General features: G+C 38.6%; 1 protein-coding gene across 2 annotated transcripts; it reads right to left on the reverse strand.

The window, feature by feature from the left end:
* Positions 1–9,101: 9,101 nt before the first annotated feature.
* LOC139135138 (putative protein-lysine deacylase ABHD14B) lies at positions 9,102–17,699 on the reverse strand. 2 transcript variants are annotated; one of them, XM_070702391.1, is made up of 4 exons: positions 17,450–17,699; positions 11,761–12,249; positions 10,771–10,997; positions 9,102–9,958 (listed from the first exon to the last, which is right to left on the reverse strand). In XM_070702391.1, the coding sequence occupies exons 2-4, from the start codon at positions 12,230–12,232 to the stop codon at positions 9,773–9,775; spliced, it is 885 nt and encodes a 294-aa protein (XP_070558492.1). In that variant the 5' UTR covers positions 12,233–12,249; positions 17,450–17,699; the 3' UTR covers positions 9,102–9,772. The 2 variants fall into 2 exon arrangements, with proteins under 2 accessions (XP_070558492.1, XP_070558491.1); XM_070702390.1 differs by lacking the exon at positions 17,450–17,699 and adding an exon at positions 15,033–15,216.
* Positions 17,700–19,410: the final 1,711 nt, after the last annotated feature.

Below are 19,410 nucleotides of genomic sequence, written 5' to 3' on the forward strand. Positions count from 1 at the left end.
CGCAGAGCAGCATCGTCATGTGACTTACAGCCTTGGTCGATGACCTCCTACGTGAGTATTGGATTATAAGCACAGTCTGTCGTCTACTGTCGATGATTCGATCAATAGATGTCACGGACATTACCGTAGGCTGACCGCAACACTGGCTGGTGGAACACAAATTAGGAGTATTTCGGGATTTTTTTTTTTTTTTTTTTTTTTTTTTTTTTTTTTTTTTGGGGGGGGGGGTGTCAACTCGACATGGCTCGTTGATTTTAGCAGTTAGGCCTAAAGTTTTATATACAGTGGAATTGAAATTGAAAATGTGAATGCCACACAAAAGGACATGGCATGGCAATGACCTAGGCCGCGCCAATGCCACTTGAAACTTATGGCTGATGTAAAAACATCATTTACGAGCCTCCCGGTGGATGAATATTTACATGGTAAATTTAGTTAGACATCAACTGCTTTCGCTTTAGTTAATAATATTTTGATAAAATTCTAAGTTATGCTTCTCGAAGGCGAAAGACTGAAACTTTTGCGCAAACTTTCCTCCATTAAACTTTAAATCATTCTTTCACCAAATCAAGAATAAAAATCATGGGTCACCTTGCAAATTTTGGTACTAGAGAATGACATATCGATATTCAAAATTCAAAATGGCCGCCACCCTTGTGTTAACTCTGTAAGGAAAAGTACAATTTTTGATTTTCGAAGAACTGGGACAGGGAAACGTTTTGTTACTGCAAGAGCTTTAACATGAGCCCCCACAATAGGCAGGTCGGTAAAGAAATGTAAAAATTTGAAAGGCACAGAAGCCATGATGTTATTGAACGATTTGGTCCCTAGTTTGCGACAAAGAAAGTTGCACTTGCAAGGCAATTGATCTCTCCGATGCAGCTGCTGTAAGCTTATGGAGTATGTACACACAATTTGACAGACAGTGGGCTTTGAAGAGACAAAGTCGCTCTTTGTTACCTTTTTGTAATGTCATAAAGTCAATCGGATTATCAGACGATGGTACATAACTGCAAAAGTGTCAAAGATTACCCCTTTGCTGAATGCAATCAGATGCTTTTGTTTGTGACCTCAAGGCAAAATGATATTTTTTTCCTTTTCCAATCGCAACTTGCTTACTTTCCTGTAACAAGAAAAAAAAACATTGCCACAATGTGAGGGAAATCTGCTATCCTTATCTATATGAAAGACACCGCTATGAAGATTTCATTACAAAAACTTGCATGAGGCCCAAACTTTTGTAAAATGTATGTCAAGCCATGCATGGCGACAGTTGTGCACGCAACTTGATTTTTTTAGTACAGACCGTAACAAGTTTCACTGAATGTTTAATCTTGCCTGGCTGCAAGCAGAGTTGAGGTTGTGCACAACTTATCAGTACATGTAAGCTTATATATTTCAGCATGAACATATTTAAAGAAGTCAACCCACGAACAAAAGATAAAAGAGAGGGACTTTGTCCCTTTACCAGTGAGGATAGTCACTTCAAAATGATGTTTGCAACCCAGATACGTATTACAGACAGTAGTTTAATTATACATATAGATCTCCGCATACACGTGCAACAAACCATCCTTCTCTCCCCTCTTCCTGACGGTGCCTGCGTTCTACCTCTGTTGCGCCCTCTACCGTTAGGCTCATCTGTTGGCCTTGCACAAGCATTGCAACCCCAGTAACCAGGCCAATTTCAAAACGTGATTGTCGAGCATATTGAGTATCTTTTAAGAAAATTATCTATGCCCAGGGCAAACGATACTGCTCTGTTTATTTTGTTTTTCTTATTCACTCGGGTGATATCGTGTTGATCATGGAAAAAAACTTACAAAGGGTGACTCGACATGTATGAACTTTCAAGCGTATAGCTACAGACAAGGAAAATTGGTACAACGTGGTCAGATTTGGAAGCTGCAGTATAAACATAGACGTTACAAAAAAGCACCTCGCAAGACTTCATGGAGGGAAGGCATCCTCATCAAGGGACAAGTCATAAATTTACGCCCTTCTTAAAAATATACACCTGTGGATTTACAGTAAAGGATATGTCGTAGAAGCCTGAGTGGTGGCAAATAGATTTATTTCAAGTTGCGCGTATAAGCGCCCGTGTTACAGCAGTATGATATTCTCGACAGTCCCTTTCACAAACGGACCCATGAATCTTAGAGAAAGTGTCTTTTATAACTTTGAACTTCAAGACATTATCAAAAGTCACACGTCTAGTTCTTTTTAGAGAGGCGTTTTGTTTTTGATGGCTGACCAGTAGGCCTAATCATGGGAAAAACCGTTGTCCTTCGTGAAATTCAGCTGCATTCACAAATACCAGGAGGGGGCTGGAGGAATGCAGGGGTGATAATTCTGGGGGTAGTAGAAGGGAGAACTTGAAGATTTTGCTCTTGGTAAAAGGGGGGATTTGAAAATATTTTGGTTCCCTTGTTGTTGCTCTTTTACATTCAATTCAGATTCAGATTCAGATTCAGATTCAGATCCAATGGTTTGGCAGGTAATTCTTTAAAAAATGAACAATATTTTTATGTCATCCAACGGTTATATTGTTAGTAGTAATTGAACAAAATTTGGAACGTTGCAATTTTATCGCGTTTTATATAAAAATGAAATTGAATTTTCATGAGAAAACGACAATGTTTCTCTGCAATGTATAAGATACAGTTTCTTGCTGTTTCCCATGCAGCATCATGCAGCATGCTGAAACACACAACTTGTGTAATCAGCTTGTCAACAAAGCCCATATATGTAAACGCTATTGTCGATGACTGAATTTTAAGTCCAGACTGAAAGTCAATTATCAATGATACAAATGCACAGGCTAGCTATTTTGGCAAGCTGAATACTGGAAAGTTCAACATGCTAAAACAAGAACGCAGTTGATAAACTGAACACAAATATTGTCAAAATTACTAGAGTAATACAGCTACGGCCCTACAACTGCCTACGGGCAGTGTCACTGTCACTACACACCAGCAGTGACAGAGATAGCTCTGACTCTGATGTAGTTAAAACATTGAAGAAGAGTTTGGGTCAAATGACGCTCGCACATGACAATGCAACACACTTATACACAAGATAAGGCCGGGGAGCGACACATTGAAGACCAAGAGAACTGGCCATTTAATAGTGGGGGACTTGAATATTTTATAATAAAGAGGAGAGAGTTGAGATTTGTTGAGGTATTGAGAGGGGGATCTGAAAAAAATCAGATTTGAATTGCAATTCCTCAAGCCCGTCCTTCTCCCAGTATTTGTGAATGAATGTAGCTTTAATTTTCTTTCGATCCATGTAAGATTTGCAGACTTTGCTTTTTTATCATTCATCATCTGAATTTCATTCAAGCTCCCTCACTCAGTGCGATCATTGTGTTCATCTACCGGATTTCTCAGCCCCCACCCACCTACTACAATGACTTGTGCTCTTCGCTCGAGATCTCCAGTTCGTTGGCTCTCTGGTAGTCTGGACTCAAGAGGGCGCATTTCAATGCGTAAAAAGTGACGCTCCACATGTGAATGCTGCAACCACTGTCTCATCAGTCAGACTGACGGTTGCCAAAAGTTCACATCAAAGTGGTATACATGTAAAAGACAAACACGATTGGAACTAATTTCGATTTAATCTTCAAGCTTATTTCTTTTTAAGCTATACACTTGTTTTTATGATTAATTTGTAATATTGCAACATTCAACTATAGGGCACCTAACACTTCAAGTTTCGAATAATTTGAAAAGTATGAAGATCAACATTCCAAATTAGTTCCAATCGTGTTGACATTTTTCGATCGCTTTTGAACTTCAGAGGTCAAAACGACATGACGAAAGCCAGTCGGATATTCGCTATTCATTATCGTTGGTGCTTCAACATGTTACCAAACTCGTCTAAGTAGCAGATTTATCACAGTCAACGTTGTATCTCTACTTCAAAATGATGAAATATATGCGTAAACAGAAAAAGTCAATACTTTCAATTATTGTATGTTTTAGCATACCCTTTCTTTCATTGTCACTTTCGGTTTTACAATTCTATTCGACATAATTGTTCTGGTCTTTTATATGACATTATTCACACAGCGTATCTTGAATCATCCGTTCAAACACCTTCTAATGCTTTAACTTGAATGTATCATATGTTCCGTAAATTTCACTCGTTTGATATTAGGCGGGCCGGTTTTTCGTTGTGTTACGTCTTCCACCAGATTGACACAAACTTTTGAAGAATGAAGTTATGGAATCTGAGGAAGTACTTCTCGCAGATTCGTTGCCAAGTAATGGTGTTCTTTCGGTTGCAGCAGTACTACTTCTATTTTCCGGCTCTCTGCCCTGACGGAGTCTTGGAAGAACATTTGACGGACATTTATCGTCGTTGTCATTAGTCATATTACTGTTGTTGCCGCGTTCATCCCAGGGATCTTGTAAAAACTTGACCTGATTTTTGTACTCCACGTCTTTCAGGCTTAGAATTGCCATATCACCGAAGAAGCTGGCGAAGTCGAGTCTGGAGAAGATGAGATAAGTATGTACATTATATAAACGGAAGAAATTGGATATACCGAGTAAATGGCATCATACTTGTTTCTTGTATGATTACGATGTGTATGTGCAGGAAATCCTGCATTTTTTGTACTTTTCCGCGGAGTTTGTTTATATAACTATCAAGTAACAGGTAATTGCATAACCTTTCAAAAATCAGTTTTCCCTATGTTCTGTCTCAATGCTTTGAGATATGTGGCTGAAGTTTGTGTGAGTGCAAGCTGTCCTAAGGATCTTCCAAAGTATGTCTAAGAATTTTTTTAAACCTTCTAGAACAAATTGTATATGCCAAAAAAACTTCTAGAGCAGTGAATTTAATCCTAGTTGATTTCTTTAAAATTGTGCTCCAAAAAACCGAGCAGGATATGACAAATCTGATACACACTTTGGAAGAGCGTTGTGACAGCTTTTGAGACAAAACATAGGGAAAACCGATTTTGAAAGGTTATACAAATTACCTGTCACGTGATAGTTATGTAAACAATGGTGACACTATGTTTACCAATATGTTCTCCTATATCTAGGCTTTCAGAAAAAAAGTACAATTTACGGGGGTTCTGAGTTTATTAACCACCAGAGAATTGTTAGATTTAAAAGGTCAATTTCTTGTCTCGGAAACTTAAACAGTAGGCATGGTCCAAATCAGCAAGCAGTGATACTTCCATACACGTCCTTCAGTTAGCACATTTACACGAGCCGACGTGGTTTGAAAATAAAATCATGGAAATAATGCATAAAATTCGCAGCTATTGCAGTTTTAATTGTTGTGATATTACCGGTTGGCTTTGGGTAGTTTGTCAGCCGAAAGTGCCCCAGGGTCCTGAAACTGTTTTGTTTTTGTCAGTTTGTCCGTTTTAAGTTTATGCTTATGCAGATGTCGGTCTGGAGCCTTTGGCAGCCGAAAGTCCCCAGAGTCCTGAAACTATTTTGTTTTTGTCAGTTTGTCCGTTTTAAATTTATGCAGATGTCGGTCTGGAGCCTTCGGCCATACCTTACACACAAGCATTGTTTAGTTGCGAGAGTCGATTACTGCCTGGTATGATCTCATTTGATGATCAGTATTCTCAATTGAATCACAGCGAAAAGCAAATACGATTCGGTTGATTGCTTTATGAAGTTTGATGTATCAAAATTAAATATTAACCCTTTCACCTCCATGGTTTGGTCCAAACCCATTGTCATCAATGGTAAGTGTGGACCTGTATACAGGGAATTGGGGGTGAAAAGGTTAAACTCCCAAAACGCCAGCCTGAACCGAGTTGCACCTCTCACTATATCTGAACGGTATAATAAGGAAGCAATCGATATTTCTGAAATGCCCAACCTAATTTCTTTAATTATTAGTATTATCACTCTTACTGAACAACTTGTCAATCGCCCATGGGTTTTTTTTTCATTTAAAAGTATTCTAGGGACAGTAATGTTTAATGACGGCGAGTTCACTTTATTGCCGGTGCCCTTTCAACTAAAACCGTTATAAATTATTTGTTTTCGAAACTAGTGGCAGGACCAAAAGGTCAGCAACGGTGTTTTTCTTCATTTTTTATTCAGACTAAATTTGAGGGTTTCACTTGTGCAATTGTATAATCTGACGTAAAACAGTAAAAGTATGACGCGGCTGTTGTTAGGATCACATATGTAGCATTAGGATTGTTCATAGAGAGTGTCTCTGTATAGTTTGCTTTACTACTGTTATGTCAAAAATGGACTTTTTGATGAAAATTTCTTTCGAAATGGCATATGTACTGAGACTTGGATCGAACAAATGTCTGTAAATTGTTGCACTAACCTCAAAGCGATTACAACAGTCATTCCGAGGAAGTCAAAGGCATTCAGTACATGTTTATGCTCTGTGGGAACATTTAGTGGTGTCATGGTCTTCGTGATGTAGACGGTAAACACTATAAATTCTAGTAGATTGGTCAGGCAGGCGAACAAAAACAAAGCAAATGACAGTGCTTTCATTAGATTTTTTCCCTTCGCCGACCCCCCGCCTTCTTCTTCTGACTTTTGAGCCTTCTTCCATACACATGACAATGAACCATTTTCATTCGATAGTGTTAGAAGCACAAGCCATGAAGTAACTCCAAATGTCAATGATATATAGCGGTAAGGACCTGTGTCAAATGACGCTAGATTTCCCGCATATACAAGTGCATAGTAAACTATTGCCAGCAACGTAGGTACAATTCGCTTCACACACCAGTTCTGTCGGAGCACTTTGGCAATGTCCTTTGTCGAAGACGAGCAACCCACAAAATAGAACCAGAATACCAGTACTACCAACGCCACCGACAACAGTGGCTCCATTATTCCCACAGCTGTAGTGTGGTTGTGATTCGTGTAAGTACAATTGACGTTAGGTAAGTTCAAGTCCAAACATTGTATCTCAAGTATGACTTGCCATACAGCGAGGGCGATTGAACAAAGCAGTATTAGAGTCAAAATCACTCCGATCAGCAGCAGGCACGTTCGGTTTGCCATTTCGTATTTGAAAAGGGTAGCTTGTCCACTCTCCTGTCTGGTGTTACTGCATTAGCCAATAAGTGTCTGGATCTTGCCTATAGAGAGATACATGTAAAACTACTATGGCAATGGTCAAGCGTTGCATGTAGGCATGTCGCCTACGGGAAGGTACTAAGCGTATGTCGGGGGTCATAATTACCCACGGTCCCTCCCTCTTTTGTGGAGGGGCCGTGATTTACCCAATCAGAATGTGCACCCCTCGATTGAATTGCAGTGGTCTAGTCAAACAGAATGTTTCTTATTACCACTATCCTTCACAGAGTAAAGGGTTTATGAGACTTTCTTCGACCAGGGTCACTATTTGCATCCGTTTTCTGACCATCTTGTAATTATTCGTAATGTTTTGAAAATTTGTGATATCGGAACCAGAATTGGCATGCGTTTATTCTAAGCTGGACTTTAGAACAGCAACTGTGCATAACAAATTTAATCGAAATAAAAGTCATAAAACCAAAGTTATAGTATAGTTGTCAGGAGTAATATCCGGTATTAGTAATAAATCATAAAACACAAATTATAGTATAGTTGTCAGGAGTAACATCCGGTATTAATCAAAATCAAAGTCATAAAACGCAAGTTGTAGTATAGTTGTCAGGAGTAATACACAGTGTCTTGATAAAGAGTCTGTAAGGTGGAACAGACGACGTGACCGATCGTCACGTGATCTGGCCAATATCATATCCTTCATGGTGAAGATGAAGGCAATCAGTTCTTGGATTTGTTTTAAACCTGAATCTGGGCAACCTCACTGGTATTGTAGATAGAGGGCTGCATAATTCTATTTAAACTGTTGTCATTGACCCCGGAGCGAAATCTACAGATTTAATACTTGGTGGTCATAAAGATTTATGTATTGTGTTGCTTCCTGGAACTCCAGTCAATGATATGCAGAGAGCTATTTCGTGCGTTAAATTTTGAACCATACAAGCTAACTACATTCTGCTAACTTGCTATGGCGAAACCAGTGTCTTGATCTTGCTGTCGTCAACACAACAATAAACGTCTGAACACATGTAAGTCACAGGTTGCTACTAACTGCAAGTTTATAAAAAACTGAATATTCAACGCAGATTCATCCTCATGCAATTAGTAATTCCTGGCCAAAGACCCTTTAGGTCAAAAGTTACACAACACACCAGGGCCACTCACGTCAGACAGAGAAACATAAACAAATCATCACACTTTGCAATGTCATGTATGTATGTAGGTCAAAAGGGCGACTTTACAACTACACTGTAGTCTATGCTGTGGGCTGAATTACCAATCTTTTTCGATATATTTACCTGAACTTGAAATTTTGGACACTGGAAAATAGAGTGCAGAATAGCAATGATTGTTGGTTTCAGAGCTTTTCGTGTCTGAAATAAAATAACGTGTAGCTGATTAAAGATGTAAACAAGACCACATCAAGCTCTGCTGTGTTAATATTGTAAAAATCGCTGATACACGTCGATTAAAACAACACCTTGGCGTATTGAGTTTTGCAGCTTGATCGAATTTGAGTATTTTTGGAGGTTTAAAATTTAGGACTTCAGGAGGCTTAAGGGTTTATTCGGAATTTATTAAAACCAAGTTGCTAGCTAAAATGATAGATAGATAGATAGATAGATAGATAGATAGATAGATAGATAGATAGATAGATAGATAGATAGATAGATAGATAGATAGATAGGTAGATAGGTAGATAGATAGATAGGTAGATAGATAGGTAGATAGGTAGATAGGTAGATAGATAGATAGATAGATAGATAGATAGATAGATAGATAGATAGATAGATAGATAGATAGATAGATAGGTAGGTAGATAGATAGCTAGATAGATAGGTAGGTAGGTAGGTAGATAGATAGATAGATAGATAGATAGATAGATAAACAGATAGATAGATAGAAAGATAGATTGATGATTGATAGATAGATAGATTGATAGGTATGTGTGTATTGTGTGTGTGTGTGTGTGTGTGTGTGTGTGTGTGTGTGTGTGTGTGGTGTCGGTAAGAGGAGTATTTGTTTTCAACAAAATGAGTTATTTCGAGGGTAATCATATTATTTTTATCATTCACACTGATACAGAAAAGTTTATTCTGATTCCATTCATTCTCATGTTTTCAAAAAATGACGATATAATGATTGCAGAATCTACCTGAAGGTGGCTAATTTGAAAACACAAATACCCTGGAAAGACATGAGTACAACTTGCAAAGAACAATGCAAACTTTCGGGTGACTATTGGATGTGGACATTTTGAAGGGTTTGGTAGATTTCTTCGATTGACTCAAGATGGCTGGGAAGATTTTTCTTAGTTTCATTTTGAAAAAAAAAATCTTTTAGAAGACCTGGTACATGTTAACTAAGAAAATGTTTTGGCGTTTAACGCCTCGATCGTCTTTGCCCTCCGTACGGCATCGCAGGTCATAGTGAGAGCTAATTGTGTGTCTAAAGACAGCCCTCTTGAAGTCGATTTTAAATGGATTTTGCGATTTGTGATTAGATAAAATATGAAAAGCTGCGAGAAAGACTGTAATGAAAACACTGATTTACATTTAAAAAGTTCTAACTTTTGCGGAAAGTTCAGTTTTGTGAAAATTTTGTTGTCTGTCCGGGAAGATTCCGCCACAGTATCGAAGCTTGCCAGTATTTTCCCGTTGTTTTGAATTGGGTGGATGGGCGTAATATTTAGAGGGAAATGGAAGTACAAGGGGGAAAGGATGGCGTGTTTACTTTGGTATATGAGCTAAGAAGTTGTAAAGTAATTGATGGAATCTATCTGTGGCATCCATGTATGCCGCGTGGTTTGCATTGCGTATTTTATGTGTCTGTATATTTGGAAGGTTCTGCAGATGTTCGTAAGACGTAGCTCCGAGGTCCGTGTCCAGTTCTCCGTACACGATCATGGTGGGTACCTGAAGAGAAACGGAACGGAGTATAAGGTAAGAGTAGTAAATCAGTTCATCGGTTTTGGAACTCTCATCAAGGCCCATATAAACCATCGCTTTTGTCCCATCTGGATTCCGGAAGAGGATAATTTTATAAAGCATGTAACAGGTTAACTTAATGGACGTAATATTTAGAGGTACCAGGTACTGGTACCTGGTACCTGGTATATATGGGTCTCTGCACACTCTAACCCAAACAGGGTCGGAGTTGGTGGAGACCCATTCACGACCGAATTGTTCCGTCTAATAACAGATATTCTAGCTGTTCTAGATCAATACCTGACATGATTTGTCAACTCTGCATAGTATACCACATTAGCGTTTAGGCGGCATAATAATGTTGCTAAGTTGAGGTGTTGGCTAGCAGCTTAATAACGGTGCAAATTCTAGACAGGGGTGCAAATTTTAGCAATGTGTGTTCAGGGAATGCAAATTCCTAGTACAGGTTGATTCAGTCTAAATTATTATTCACAGTTTTGCCACTAACAACAACGACCTCAGTGGAGACTTTTAAGATATTTCATTGAAGTGAATTGATCAATTGTTTCAATTTTTAAAGTGACCTACAGAAAATTGTGGAATGTATTTCTGGGCAAATATGCACGGTATACCTTGGTCTATATCCACTACAAAACACTGCCAGAATGGGAGTGTGTCTGATTTGTTCAGATCTGGAGAACTCGGTGTATTTCCGATATTGTAGATATTTTCCGTTCTTATATGTCTTTCATTCCTTGCAGACCAATGGGAAATCATGTTAGCGATTACTGTATACTCACGTTAATGGCTGCATACTGTTCGGCCGTATAGTTGCCTGTCCCCACTGGAGCGACAGGGACAAATCCGCGCACCAGCTCCGGGTGTTTGAAGAGAAATGGGAGGGAGTACTGCCCGCTCATGGAGGGGCTGACGATGACCGGCTGGCCGAGACTCAATTTTTCGATAAAACTTGCGACCATTCCTCCTGCGTCGCCCAGCAGTTGTACGTCTTTTGAATTCACAAAGCCTTGTTGGGAGAGAGCAGAGATGTCGATTTGATAGTTACTAGACAGAGAAGCATCAAATTATTGGCTAAAAGCGCCTTCAATTGTTCAATCGTGGGAGAAATCCACTAAGGAAAAGGATTTTCACAAGAATTTGTGCGCAATATTAACCCTTTGAGTGATGTATTTTTCCCCCCAAAAAATTAGTGCAACATTTTACCAATTTTTATGATTTTTTTGGTAATTTGTAAATAATTTTTGACCAAAAGGACATCGCATTTCATATGCTTCAATTCTTTTTCAAAATTTTGGCAAAATCTGAAAAAAATTGACTTTAAATTTTATTTTGAGGGCAAATATTGACTTTGGCGCTCAAAGGGTTAAGATTTATCGGTCGCCTGAACCGTTCACTGTAAGTGGTGACCAGCAAAACAAAATTTAGTGTAGAGTGATTACTAGACTAAACTTATCGGAAGTCAATATACAACATTTTGGATGTCGGTGAGCGATGCGATGTATGCGCCAAACTGGAGCAGTCTGTCTCACATAACCAACTGACAAGATGGAAACTTCTTAATTTCTTGTAAATAAACTATAATTTAGCACTCGATAAGATATCTGAAAAAAGTTGAAAATATCATCCTTTAAAAAAAATATCCTTTCTGTAGAAGAGTTCTTCACTTCGAACATCTTCATTGTTGATGACTTTTTAATATGACTGCGTCTGCTCTATTCTGTCGCCCTGTGTTGTTCAGTAGATTTGATTTCAGCGTATAACAAGTTTACCTGGTAAATCAATGGCTAAGGCTCTGTATCCCAACTTCGCAAGTTGATGTAGAGTTCCCAATTCAAGCCACGTGTGCGATGAGTACAGCGCTCCGTGTAGTAACACCACACTTCCCTCGATGCTGTCCGCCCTGCTCTCGTCCAGGGCTTCGCGGAAATACACGGGTCCACTGGCGCCCTCTAGCGACATCGTCGCCTCGCGAATTCCTATCGTCGAGTAGTCGTTCCCGACTTTCAGTTCTTGAGGAATCTCCTCAATGTCTCGCTCTTTCCAATCTCGAGGGGGCTCTGTCTTTGTGAAATTTGATTCAGATTGTTCAAATGCACCCGAACTGGAGTTTGAAAGGTACATGCCCACCTCATAGCTGTACGAACTGTGCGAGAAAATGAGCTTGAAAAACAGGAATGTGAATGTAAAAATCAAAGTTCCCAAAACGCCGACGGCTCTATAGTTGATCCGCACAGGTTGCATTTTTAGGTGAATAAGCCCTGAAAGAAGAAGGCAGAAAACGACAACATCAAACAACTAGCATAGAAATGATTCATAATGTCTGCAAAATGTTTTGACAAAGACATTCGGATCATTTTGACGTAGACGATGGAGGGGAGACGTCGCCCCCCTTCTGCCTATGAATCTACGCATGTGACGTTGAACAACTAAAGACGTCCTCACCTTCATAACTATCTTTCCCGTGCCCCGACACTCAATTTGTCTCAAATTATCGAAAGCCTAGTAACGATACAAACGATGATGTCATCAAATTACGTCGTGGAAGCGTGCCATTGGTCTGTGTCTGTTATTTTCCTAGATTTACTGGGATGTTTTAATTGAGTATCTATTGCCATGGTTACCATGCCCTGGACACGAAGTCTACATAGTGCCCTGGACATGTTTTATTCGTTATAACGGTGACAGTGTTTATCCAATTGCTCAGGGCAGATTTTTATACACTGCAATGGGCACAGAGATTTCTCATATTGCCATGGATACAATATTTTATATAAACATTGATACAATATTTATCTTGTCTAAAAGATTACAGTACCCTCCAACTGACACACATTTAGGTTGGCAGATTCTCTTTTTTTTCATGGTGTCATAGTATTTATTTATTATTTTCCCGAGGTCCTCGAGAATTAACGTTCTCGTTCCGTGTTTTCAATTGCATTTGATGAGAAAGAGATGGATTAATAGACTAAGTGCACTAAAAGGCGATGCGGACAGGTAGAAATGGGAGTGATTACAATTTGAACAGGGAAAGTGGAACATTAGTTAGCACAACTTAATTTGACGGAACTGTCTCATAAAACGAATATTTGATTTCTTCGTATATGTACATGAGTCGGCTATGTTCAATCTAATCCATCCCCACTTTCCCCGAATCTAGCTCCAACTGATCATTCGGGTCAACTTCGGCCAGGCCGAACCAAACATTTCAGCGTTGTAACGTCGAGCAGGGCTAAAGTCGGTGTTTTTGTAAAACATTTTCTTTCCGATACAAAAAATAATTGTATTAATTTTCACACATTGTCTGAAAATGAACATTACGGTGAGCACTACTGCGCATATAACTCGACTGAATCACGTGCTTTGGCTACTAATTTTCATATTTTGACACGTGGGACAAAAAAGCCTCTATCCCTCACTTTTCACTTTTCAGCTCAGGAGTATACTCAATTTGAGGAATGAAAATTTATTTTTGTCGAGAAGATGGCAAAAATTGTGGTACCTTTGTTGTCTAGAGGGACATTAAATCGTAATTTTTGATAAAATATTCATCAATTTTGTATTAGAAAGTGAGTTAATTTTTCCTTGTCTCCTAAAATATGTTGAAATGCAGAGAATCTGCCTTGCAAACATCATAAACTGTGTACAGTGCGCAAAATTATTGTTGGAAAAACGAATTCAAGATAAAAAGCATGTCTATTTCCGTAAAATGCTGTTTTTCAAAGAAGCTTTGAAGTACTGCATATTCAACAACAATAAATCAGGGTTTGTGATACCTTCGACCCCCACTACGTCACAGATTTGAACATTTTCAGTCTTTAAATATCCGCAAGCTGTTCCCCATGATATTATTGTATTCGGCCTCGACACCGTTGAAAGCATCTGTGCACAGAGTGTATTGTGACGTATCACGATGGCGCGCCTCAGACATGCGCGCATGGACTTCCACGCTGTAGCCACTGCCACAATAAATGATGCCCGGGTTAATTTGTATAAATGTCTAATATAGCCAAAATATTGTCCAAACGATTAAATTACTTTTTGTGAATCCATTCGGGCATATTTTGGCCAACAAAGAAGAAACTCTTTTTGTGGGGCATGGTCGCATGATAAAGATTGGACACCATGTTGTGAAACCAAAGAAACAGACAAACGTATCACTTTTACATCTGCTGACCTGAATATTTTTTCGTATTTTTCGAATATAATTGTGAATTTGTCAAATATTGCCCTGACCTTTGGACCATAGTCCACAAATAATAAATATTTCACGGGAAGATCGTCTCCCGGAGGCATACTACAAGAAACAGACATTTTTTTGTCTAACAAAAAATCAAAAAGGCAGGAACAAAAGAGACAAAACGACACAGAGAGTCTGAAATAAAATTTAAAAACATGATCATATGTAATATTTAAATGAAACGTCAGAGAAAGATTAGAAAGTGTTTTACACTGTACATCATAAATGCAGGTCATCAAGTGATATGCAACTTATGTGCTTTTACGTTTTGTCCGATCACTAGGGCGAATTTTTCGGTCATGACTTCTCTACCAATATGGATAACCAGTGTCAAGCGACATTTAGATGTGTTGAAAAAACACTATACTCATCATTCCTTTCATATTTTCTCATTAAGTAAAGCACAATGATTCGTTGTGCTCAAACGATAAAATTACGGTTGCTTTCTAAAACGGTGTTGGTTTGAGTTTTTTTAAAACCATCCAGAAGATCACTTGCAGCTGTGCAATAGTCAAAAAGTTCATGTTTGATTTGGGGTTAGCCGTTGTACAAATATCGGCTCAAATAGAATTTCATGACATTGTCCTTTAGCCCATGTTTGAGTACTTGAATCACGTGACGCAGATATTATGGTCGTCTTCTGTAAAAAATAGAAATTTTCTCCGATATAACAAATGAATTTGAACATTGTAACTCCACCATGTATCATGGTAATACAACATCGTTAGCGGTTATCATTTTATGACCAACCATTATGAATACTAAGAGTGATTGATTACCGACGAAATAAGAAATATTTTTTACCTTTTCCCAGCATCTCAAGTCCACTATCTTTAAGTACGAAATGGCTGTGCAGTCAGGGTTAGTTATCCTGAAAAACTATTATATTCCGTCAATATAAAGTCCCGCTTTGTCGAAGTTAGGCCATGTCGGCTGTGCATACATGGCAAAAATGGCGGGTGTGTCACGTGACTTCGGTGACTAGCATGTCACTATGCTCTTGAAACATGTGTTTTTAAAAAGCGACGATAACGATTGAAAAGGGAAAATACGCGGATAATTCGTCTGATCGCTTTTGTGGTTGTAACATCAGCGTTTGGCGGCCGGTCGGGGAATTTAAATTCACATTTTGAAAAAAGCAGATGCCGGTATACCACAAGTTTGTTTTTAAATGTCTTAAACGAGGATGCAAGACATACTGTATGAACCAAACGTACAGTATAAAGGATGTTATTCCATTCTGACTGAGTGCAAGTAAGAAGCTAGAAATGCTTTTTTTTCAGAGTGAAAAATCAGTCAAAGAAGTTACAAAACACGAGGCCGGCTGAACTCAATCTCTAACAGCTAATTCACTCAGAAGGGAGAAATCTCAGATTTTACCACCTTGTCGAAGAACAACCGTATGGTTTACTCGCATTTATTCGAAAGTCAGTTTGTTACAAATACGCATGTATCGTTGTTATTGACGACCGTTCTTGGCAGTGACATCAGATATATGCACATGCACGCCGTGGAAATGCTGCATTCGATTGATATAACCAAATACAAGTATCGAGGAATGGTTTGCAAGCAGGATAATACAGACACGTCTAAGTTATTCATCGACGCAAATAGTGCCTTTCCTAGTGCGGATTTCCTACCATAAAGATCATAATTGGTAAGTGGTCACTACAGCCGACTTTCATTCAGGATCAAGCGACTGTTGTTCGTATCGACGTTTACTGTTCCTTGATACATACAATCTACGGATCTATACATGTATAATGGTCGACATGGCAAAAATCAGTAGATTACATCATGTTTTAATGTAAGCAGTGATTCAATGCATTTTAAGGTGGTCACATGACATATATCAGAGTTTCTTACTGGATTGAAGAAATGTTATGAATATTTTAAAAATCGGTACTAATAGGCCGATACAGTGTTTTTCCTTAGCCTAGTTTACACCTGACAATTTTACGATTCTACGATGTATTGTTTTACGATCTGAACACAAGGTTTCTATCAGACCACGTGACACGTTTGAATAAACCCTGTGATGCTGCAGCTGGGTCATTCTTTCCACCGTCCAGGAATCATGCTTATATTTTTTCAAACCATTTACTGCCCGGCTGGGTGTTTTAATTACATTCGATAGAAAACTACCTGCGATTTCATATTTCAAAAGCTTTTAGAGGCCCTTGCATGAGTTATAATTATCGTAAACGTAAATAATGGTGAATTGAATTGACTGCGGACATTCCGGGGAAGAAATTAAAGATATTTTACTGGCGAGTTATGTAAAGTACTTTTTTGTCTACGCAATAAATAATTCACGTCTGGCATAGACAAAGTGTATTTTAAAAATCTCTAGGAAAATTTACATCAAGAAATCACTTGAAATAACAGACATAAACTGTCTCATACGTATCGTCTTTTCTACATATGTCGTTAACATAAACAAATGTTAAAATAAACAGTTGAGTGTTTGATTCCTTGTATAATAATTGTCTTCTTCAACCATTCGGAAAGCTAATTTGAGATGCCGACAATATGAACTGATCTTTCTTTGTGTGTGACCAAGCACAGGTGTATTGTTGGGCTGGAAAGAGCCCCTTCTTTATCCATTATCTATTAATTTACGATTGGATTCTTGGACTTATGCGCACGTACACGTATAGGGATGAATAGCTAAGCAAACTATGCTCAGCGGGATTAATGCGCACAGCTTGTTCGTTAAGGTCAAAGGTCAAACGGAGAACGGCACCGGCGAATGAATGATGACGTACACTGTATCTATTTTTTTTCGCATTGTCAATGTGGCATTATAGTTCATCTTTTCCTAATTATTCTTTCTTTCCGGATACTTCTCGGCAAAAATCACTTACAATAGTATTCTTATAAAAACCTATCGGACGTGGATTACACCTGCAACCATCTGCATGAAAATTTATTTTCCAGTTTATGACCGATGTCGAACTTGCTACTTAACCTTGTGAGCGGAAATTAATTGATAAACAGAAATTTAAAAAAAAACCCATATTCTTGTAGCTAAATACCATTCTTTCACGTTTGATCATATTTTCGAAAACCTAGAAATTTTCACTGTCATAATTTTTTCCCCTCATCAAATTGAACTCATGTGAGATTAGCAGAAAATATACGCTGCCATAAATTATACGATTAAAAAACTCATAGACTCTGAGTACGTTTTTATCATGTTGTAACAAAAGATGGAATACCTTTTCAGTTGTCCTGTGATTTTTCGTTCTACTTCGATGGGTTGGTCCCGTCCTGGCTATTTTCTTTCCGTTGCCATGAAGGATCATTTGCTGGGCACTGATTAATCCCGTACCTTGGTAGTTTACGCTACAGTGGAGTCTCCACAGCCTAGCCACACTGCGGTTCCACGTGACGTATCCGAGGACGTGTATCACACTAGTGACCAGATCGGTGCTTTGTGCTCATTATTACACAATATTACACTGTTTTAATGCATTAAATGGCGGTTAATACCGACTCAAGAGGGCGTGATTTTCGCGCCGAGGTAAACACTTGTCGTTCCTTCACTCAGTTTCGAACTGTGCTATACCATCAAATTTCGCTAATTTATGATTGATGAGTTAAATCCGAAGATACTGTTATCGATTGAAGTTTGTGTGAATTTATGAGTGAGCGAACAGATTAAAATATATAGCAGGCATCGGCAAGGTCATACGATTGCACAGTAGAACGTACAGCGTGTCTGTGCTGATGTACTTGCTAGTCGCATACTACCGGTAGTGTATTGAAACACATCGACGTTGTCGTCATTCTCTTCGTCAATTTCATCTTATCCTCATCATCATCATCATCATCGTCATCACCATCATCATCATCATCAACATCATCATTATCACCACCACCACCATCATCATCATCATCATCATCAGCATCGTATTCCTACGTATACAACCACAGCCTCAAGCCATTGTATTCCGCCGCCATCACCATATCATATGTGTTCTCATTTCTTGGTAGTTGTAAACTGACTTATTTACCGAAGTCTTATAAAAGTTTCATCTAACACAGAGTGTAAATTTTTTTCTTGTCTTTTTTTTTTGATGAAGTTAAGTGCGCGCCTTGCTTGACATTGAAGAACTTAAACTTTCGCTCGAACTGTCTATAAGAAAACTTCAAGCTAATCCCTTTCAAAATCAAGAACAAAACTCACGGGTCGCCGTGCAATATTTTGTTGAACAGAAACAAATCTCCCAATATTTCCTGAAACCTGAAATTCAAAATGACTGCCATCTCTGCGTTACCTTCATGGGAAAAAATAAATAATCAGGTGAAAATTGCTTTTCTTCCATAAGATTCAAATCGAACCCCGACAAGTGTTGATCAAAAAGTGGTGTTAAAGTTTCGTTAAAAAAATTTGTTCCCGAGGCTCATCACTTGCTCACCTACTTACCCATTGTTTCGCTCTTCAACTATAGGCTGTCAATCAGAACACAGTGTTTGCCGAGTACTTATTCACGCACAAGTTGCCTACTATAACAGATCTTCCATTAGAGCTTATATAGTACACATACATGTCGCATCTATTGTCACAGACAGAATGTCATTTCGGTAATTGAGTGAAGGTATCGTACAGTTATTTCAGTTTTACCTCTGAGCAGGCATTTATAGTCTCGTCCCACTGCAAGAGGTCTGATCTTGAGACAACGTTGCAGGTATACGCTGTGTCAGAAAGCATTGTACTCAGTTACTCATCCAAGGAGTATTGTCTTAAACATTCTTAAAGCTTGTTATGCCTTCGATTATGATGCACCTTCTTAGCATTTAACCTGGCGCTAATTTGCGATGATGTGTCAATCATCAAAACTTGTGTCTTACTTAAATGTTTGCAGGATGCGAAGAAGGGGAAATTCGAGCTGTCTTGAAATATATTTTCTATGCTCCTTCGCGTTGTTTGCCAGCACAAACGGTAGACAGAAAGACAGGCGGATTAAGGACAAACGGACAACTGGAAAGGTGAATGGATGGGTATGGGTGAGTGGGTTTTAGATGGATGCGTTGGTGCATGGATGGATGGACAGGCGGACAGACAGAGACAGAGATAGATAGATAGATAGATAGATAGATAGATAGATAGATAGATAGATAGATAGATAGATAGATAGATAGATAGATAGATAGATAGATAGATAGATAGATAGAT

Source organism: Ptychodera flava, chromosome 6, assembly GCF_041260155.1.
Source record: "Ptychodera flava strain L36383 chromosome 6, AS_Pfla_20210202, whole genome shotgun sequence".
NCBI lineage: Eukaryota > Metazoa > Hemichordata > Enteropneusta > Ptychoderidae > Ptychodera > Ptychodera flava.